The sequence below is a fragment of the Camelina sativa genome, chromosome 6 (assembly GCF_000633955.1).
Source record: "Camelina sativa cultivar DH55 chromosome 6, Cs, whole genome shotgun sequence".
Taxonomy (NCBI): Eukaryota; Viridiplantae; Streptophyta; class Magnoliopsida; order Brassicales; family Brassicaceae; genus Camelina; species Camelina sativa.
Window position 1 is genome coordinate 37074 of NC_025690.1, and position 7021 is coordinate 44094.

At 38.0% G+C, this 7021-nt stretch overlaps 1 protein-coding gene, 1 non-coding gene and 1 pseudogene across 2 annotated transcripts; 2 read left to right on the forward strand and 1 right to left on the reverse strand.

Annotated features, from left to right (window-relative positions):
- Positions 3609 to 4437, forward strand: LOC104789878 (E3 ubiquitin-protein ligase RHA2B-like). The gene has a single exon (XM_010515516.2). The coding sequence runs from the start codon at positions 3713 to 3715 to the stop codon at positions 4169 to 4171; it is 459 nt and encodes a 152-aa protein (XP_010513818.1). The 5' UTR covers positions 3609 to 3712; the 3' UTR covers positions 4172 to 4437.
- On the forward strand, positions 5059 to 5132 carry TRNAN-GUU. The gene has a single exon. It is a non-coding gene; the product is annotated as a tRNA-Asn (tRNA).
- LOC104789879 overlaps positions 5297 to 7021 on the reverse strand; it is a 6200-nt pseudogene continuing 4475 nt past the window's right edge.

Below are 7021 nucleotides of genomic sequence, written 5' to 3' on the forward strand. Positions count from 1 at the left end.
GCGTCTTGATACAGTTCACATGCACATGTCACCCAGAAGAAAGGATTGACTCTCATCAGATCTTTCTCGGTGTTTGTGTTCACACTTCGCCACGCTCCATAATGTAACAACGATTAAAATATAGAAACAAGGTAGTTAGTGTTTCTCGGCAAAAATAATAATAATAATAATAATAAGACTTGAGTTATATGTTTGTCTTGTAATGGAACCTATTGAGTATTGTTGACTGCCTGACTAGTTTGGTGCGTGGGGATAGCAAAAGGTGATAGGACCACGTACGCTTGTTGTTTAGTTTGGCAATTCTTACTTGTGCTTTATCCATCTTCTCTTTATTTGACTTTTTCATTGTTTGTACACAAATTTACATCGATGTTAATTATCTACAACAACATGCGTACGTGGACGGTGGATAAACAATAATGAAACTGGGTTTGGTTTCTTGGTTATGTGAAAAGCATAGCATAAATCATTTTAAAACTTTGATCGATCATCCCGTCTAAAATTTAAATGGATGTAGTATAGTTCCTCCTTAAGATTATAGTTCTTGGCTCCTTAAAGAAAAAGAAAAAAACAAGTTGAAATTGTATTTAACAATTATAAGAAAAACAACGACACAGACAAATTGTCTCGCTAGGTGACGAGAGATGGTAAGTGGGTAAGATTTAGTGCTTATTATGAATTTATGATGTAGATTAAGTGGAGAGAGGGTCAAATAATTAGGTCAAAGAGAGTCGATGTGGTTGTTGCTGGTTGGCTAATCTCCATTTCCACAAACTTTTGGACGGCGGGACACCTACCTTCACTTTCTATTTTAATTTTAATTTTGTTTTCTCTGGACAAAATAATAGTAGTAATTATATTTTTTTTTTTTTAAAGAAGCTTATGATCGATCATTCAAGCAGGAAGTGAACGAATACTAGAATTTTGCGTCAATAGGACTAATCAAGATCAAACATATGTAATTAAGTGGATTAGTATTAGAGAAAAATATACAAGTAGCTAGCTAAGATATGCGTCACAGGGGAGACAAGAAGCGAGGCGAGGATCATGCTAAAATCTTCGGCAAGTAACCAGAAATGAATAGAGCTATCTAATTTAATGCTAATGCTAATCTATATATAAAATTAGTTGGTTCCCTGTCAGTTGTTGATTAAGAATAATCCACAAACCGCCCACTTCCTTTTTATATTCCTGAAATGCTTCTTCTCCAATGTTCTACACTTGAGTAAATCAATATCTATAAACAAGACGTAGATGGATGAATTATTGTTAAATGAAGCCGTTTTTAAAAAATAGTAATTGAAACATGCTACTTAATTAATTAAATTAGCTGAGGTTTTGTAGTGTGTCAAACAAAATAGTAATAAATAATACCATAATGATGAAGGTCGACATAATTGGATACTATTTCATGCAATTTGGGCAATTCAAAACAAAAAGTTAGAAAAAGTCGAGAGAGAGCGTCGCGTGGATCTCACTCGCGGTGATTTCTCTTTCAAAATTCCTCCTTTTCTGAGCACGACTTCTTGCACCGATGGTGGAGTTCTCCGTCGATTCCGGCGACGACGAGAACTCCGAAGCTCATGATTCTTCATCCGTGGTATGTGGTATCATCTCGGCGAAACAATCTGATCAAAATCAAGGGAGCTATGGCGAGGAGAAGCATCTGCGAGACACCGACGGTAAGAGCTCTACCGGCAGTGTAGCTACGCGGAGTGGAAGAAGGAGGTTTCCCGGCAAGGAACGAGAGAGGAAGGTGGTTAGGTCGGGCGATTGGAGATTCTGGAGGTTTCATGGGACTGTTGTACGATGGGGGAGGTAGTCTGCGGTCTGGTGAGGCTAAGCCACCGTCAAAGGTCTCCCGATCTACTCCCTACTGCTTTGCTCTCTCACGACTGCGCAAGGAATTCCTCGACAAAAACAAGATCGGTTTTCTTCTTCCTTCTCAAAATGGCTCTACGGTGGCGGGATGGCAACGGATCCTGGATTACCATCTCCGTTCAACTCGCGCCGTCCAGGCTCACCGGAAGTCCCACTTCAGCGAGTATCTGTAGTCTATGGTCGGCGGCTGCAACTGTGTCTTTCAGTTATAGATTAGAGTTTCATGTCGTCCAGTTTAGTTCGGTTCGTGAACCCAGGTCGGTTTTGTATTAGATGGTTTAGTTCGGTTTGATGTTTGTGGATTGGGCCTTTTGGGATTTTGTATGGGCTTAAATCCGGAAATAGTCCATTTGGACACTAATTTATAAAATTGCATTCCCTTTAACTAAAAAAAATTTGGGCATTCTGAGAAATTTAATCTATGAGCATTAATTTTGTAGTGCGTTGGAGAAGGAATATCTTTGACAGGGAAATCAAAACATCTTTTTCCTTACTAAAGTATTGTTATTGGATTTATGATTAAAAAATGTAAAACTAAACTAGTAAGTGGTGGCATTGTCATGTAATAATACTCCACGAACAGTGTAGTAACTCGTAAGAGGTACAGAACAGTTAGAGTGTCTTGTTGGTTGGGGTTAATAATGCGACGAATGAGAAAAGAACATGTAGTGTTTGTTGGATGTTGGTACTTTATTGTTACCATGATTGATGATTTTCCACGCAACACAATTACACAAGGAACCGCGACACAATAGAATAGGAGATGCCCATCATCATTTTATTTTTCCAGTTTTTTTTTTTTGTTGGCTTCTCTGTTTTGTCTAAAGGTTCCAAAACTCGATGATTGAAATTGAAGGCCCTTATTAATTTTGTTTGGTCTTTTGGGATCCGGAGGAGCTAGGCGGACTAAAATCTCTTTTGCCCTTTCTCCTCTAATTTCATCATATTTAGCTCCGAATGGTAAAAAAACAATATTACCTTTAATAAAAGTTATTACGTTAAATATAATTAAATCAGTATGTATTCAACGAAAAATACAGTAGTTCAATAGTTGTGAGTTCTATGCATACGCGCGTGCGCTTAGGATTCGAATCCCATTATGCGAGATACAACTAAAGTATAACTAAGATTCAACTAGTATAACTAGGGACATGTGGAGTACAACTAGATGTTCAATTTTCTTTTAAAAATTGTTAAAAGAGCAGTTTTGTTTTTTCATTAAAAAAGGGTAACAAAAATAAGTGGGAGTAATGGAGAATAAAATTGGAGGAGAAGGGGCCATAGAGATTTTAATTGGAGGTAGGCTAGACTTTATAGATAGATAGATAGATAGATAGATATACAGTCATCAATCATCCTCGTCCGTGTGAATTCAACAACACAAGCATCATTTACTTTTGACTCTTCTAATTGAGTCTGTAATTAATTATTCTCTCTCACTTCTCTGATCTCTCCTTCCAATAAAACCGAAAGAAATTTGAGGGAGAAAGGAGGGGAGAAATGAAAAAGTAAAATGTTCTGGGGCATGTTTGTCAAACAAACAAGATAGCGGGGAGGAAAGTATGAAAACAGAAGAAAAAAATGAAAAGGACTGAAAGCGAAAGGGGCTTAACAAAAAGCAAAAACAGAGGGTCCCATAACACGTGGCCTGTGTCATATTTGTCTCTGTCTCTTCTCTCTGCTCTCATCTTCTTCTCTTCTCGTCTTCGTCCACACTAATCCATATAAAGAAGAAGAGGAAGAAAGAAAGAAGAGCATATATGCAACAAAACCAAACATAAAAGAAAAAAATAAATCAATTATAATAAAGAAGCAAAAAAAAAGAGTGGAAATGGGACTACAAGGTCAGCTCTCCGACGTATCCTCCGATTCGATCCCTCTGATGCTGGTCGCTCTCCTCGCCACTTTCTTCAGGCACGTCCGCTCTCTTCTCCTCCTCCCTTCCGCCCCCGTTGTTACCTCTGGACTCTCAAACATCAGCGCCCTCGCCGACCAGCTCAACCTTAACCGCCTCTTCTCCTACCGCTACGCCGATAACGCATCCTCCGACTGTATCGTGTGCCTGTCCACACTCAAGACCGGAGAAGAAGTGAGGAAGCTCGATTGCAGACACGTCTTCCATAAGCAGTGTTTGGAGGGCTGGCTCCAACATCTCAACTTCAATTGCCCGCTTTGCAGATCTCCATTGCTGCTACCTCGTCCATGTCGTGGAAGTACTGATGATACGGCGGCGGCGATCTCACCCTTCCATCTTGGCTCAACCACCACTACTCCATCATCTCATATGTGAACAGTAGTTCAAAGAAATTAAAGAAGAAGATGGAGGCAGCCCCCGAGGATGTTTTTTTATCTCGCCGCCCTTTCTCCTCTTTCTTCGTCACTTAAAGAAGATTCTTCAAAGTCTCCCCTTCTCTCTCTCGTTTTTTTTTTTTTTTTTTTTTTTTTTTAGGAATCCCCTCAGATCGGAGAGGTCCTTTCTTCTTCAGGTTTCATGTAAATTTTTAGTATTAAATTTAGTCTTATTGTTTTTAGATGAATCGAATCTTTTTTTATTAATTTCTTTATTTTTTTGGGTTGAAACTTGAAATAGAGTAGTAGTAATCCAAGCTTGCAATATGCTAAATATTTTCGCAGAAGATTGACAACTAGTAGTAATTCATTTTGCGTACTTCTCTCTCTCTCTATCTGTTATCCATTAGGAGAGTTTAGACAAGAATTGTTACCATTTTGACAATTAGTGAGTTAAGGGATCCCTTTAGGGTTGTTTTGACATCTACATATGAGAATGAAAAGAGGACTTTTTTAGTTAAGCTGTTGAGATTTCCGATCCGAGCCATTTGTCTTTCATGTCTCCTCTCCTCTCTTTCTTGCCTACTATCACATCTAGTCTTGCTGACATCTTAGTTTCTGGTTGGATTTGGTTTTTGGATATGCCTCCGTCCTGGGAAACATCAACAACAACATACTGGGCTTGAATCTTGCGGACTTTGTTCTCGTTTCCTCACTCCGCATTTATTGCTATTCAAGTGAATGGTAGGAGAATATTTATTATGATTTCTCCAAGAAAATATGAGAGCACCTCATTTTGTAACACAATACGCTGGCATTCGTTTTCTTGAATAGTTTATAGTTTTATTAAGAGTTGATAATATTCAAACTAACTCAAATAATAAGAATGCTGGAATAGCTCAGTTGGTTAGAGTGTGTGGCTGTTAACCACATGGTCGGAGGTTCAACCCCTTCTTACAGCGACTTTTTTCCCCTTTAGGTCGTCTTGTCAGGCCTTAGTTTTCTTTGATGGGCTTCCCCGAGGCCCGTACACAAACAACACTTTTGTGTTAGTTATTTTTAGTAAGTACTTCATTTGTTTAAAGTTTAGAGCAGTAGTGATTAAATAGGGAAAATGCGAGATTACTGAGATGTTGTTGCTTGTGTGTTGTACATAAAAAAAACAAAAAAGAGTCAGTTTGAATGGCTTTACTATAACGATTGAAATGTTGTTTCAGCTAAGAATATTGGAGACAGGACCCGTAAACCAGTGCCGGGCGCTGAGAAGCCAATATGAGAGGGTTATGGCCACCAAACCAGCAACCGCTACTGGAGTGTAGTTGAGTGTCTCCGCTGTTATTGGATATGCTACAGGCAATGAGAAGAGGACGGAGATGGTTGCAACCCAAACGACTGCCACCCACCCGACTAGCATTCCGTACCTCCCCAGGCTGAATGGTCCAGGCACAAAGGTGTTGCGTGCAAGCGTCACTCTCAAAATGATCGGGATTGCGTACGCTATGTACAGTCCAATCGTTGCTATCGACACCATTGCTTGGAACGCCACTATGCTCCCTAGGGACTGCCAGTTTCATCTCGTTAATCAAACAGTAATCCCAACACAGAGAGAGACTTAGACTATCCTCATTAGTGTGTTTCTTAGTTGTTTCTTAAGACAATTTTTAATAATAAAAAGGGGAGAAGAAACTTTGTTAAGAGAAAAAGAAAATTTTGTTGATTATTGGTAGAACGAAGTTTAGGTGTTTCTTAGTAATAAATATAGTAAAATAATAATAAATAACTTAAATATTTGAAATTATTTTATATATCATAGAAACATATTTTAATAATAAAAACATAAAATAACATACAACATTTAAAATTAAAACACAAAACATTAAAAAAACAAAAACATAACACACAACATGAAATAAAACATAGAAACATATTTAATTAAACATGAAACATATTTGAAAAATAATCATCAACCCTTTTCCAGAAGGTTCTGCCCTTCTGATCATTGCCTTTCACATCATCCTTGCTGGTGTTTAACCACCCGTTAATGAGAATCCGATCATCAGAAGGTGTCCATTTCCTTCTTTCCCTACGACTTGCAGTTGTGTCTTCACTTGGGGAAGCTGCGGAACTGACTTGGGAACTAAAGAGAGGAACTGGGGACGAAAGAGTAGGTATATTTGGGTAGAGGGAATCAAAAGAAATGGTTTGAGGATAGCCACTCCCCTGCTGACTATTCATAAGTCCCACAAAATTTGTGGACTGATTTAGATCATGGTCAGACTCCATAGTAGCAAATGGGATTTAGAAGAATATGGAAAGAAAAGAAAAACGGTTTATGCTTGGAAGATATTCGGGTTTGTGGTTTAAAGATCAAGAAAAGCTTAGTTTATAAGGTGAAGTATATTGGAGTTACAATTAATTTTCGACACCAAACACACAATGAATACACTACCTAGTCATTTCCATTAATGACAGAACAACCACCAATTAAGAATAATGACAACCTAGTCACAAAGAAGTACACATAGGAGCACAAATAAACAGTCATGCTATAACTCACTACCCCAAAATAGATACTACCAAACAAACAAAGCAATCAATTGGTTTCTAACCAGTTAGGTGTATATTTACCTCTTTCGGTTGGTTGAAATGTTGTTTCCTTGTCGCCTTAACTGTGACTTGCTTGAGCTCAACTAAAAGAAACTCACAAAATAAGAAACAAGAAATGGTTAGTAATGAAACTAACTGTGTAATGAAACTAACTGTGTAAAGACATCCATTAAAGCATAAATACAAGTACATGAGTCTTAATACCAATTGTGTAAAGACATCCATTAAAGACACAACAACCAAC

Coding starts and splice junctions, on each gene's coding strand:
- LOC104789878 (XM_010515516.2), top strand. CDS start 3,713: ATGGGACTACAAGGTCAGCTCTCCGACGTATCCTCCGATTCGATCCCT.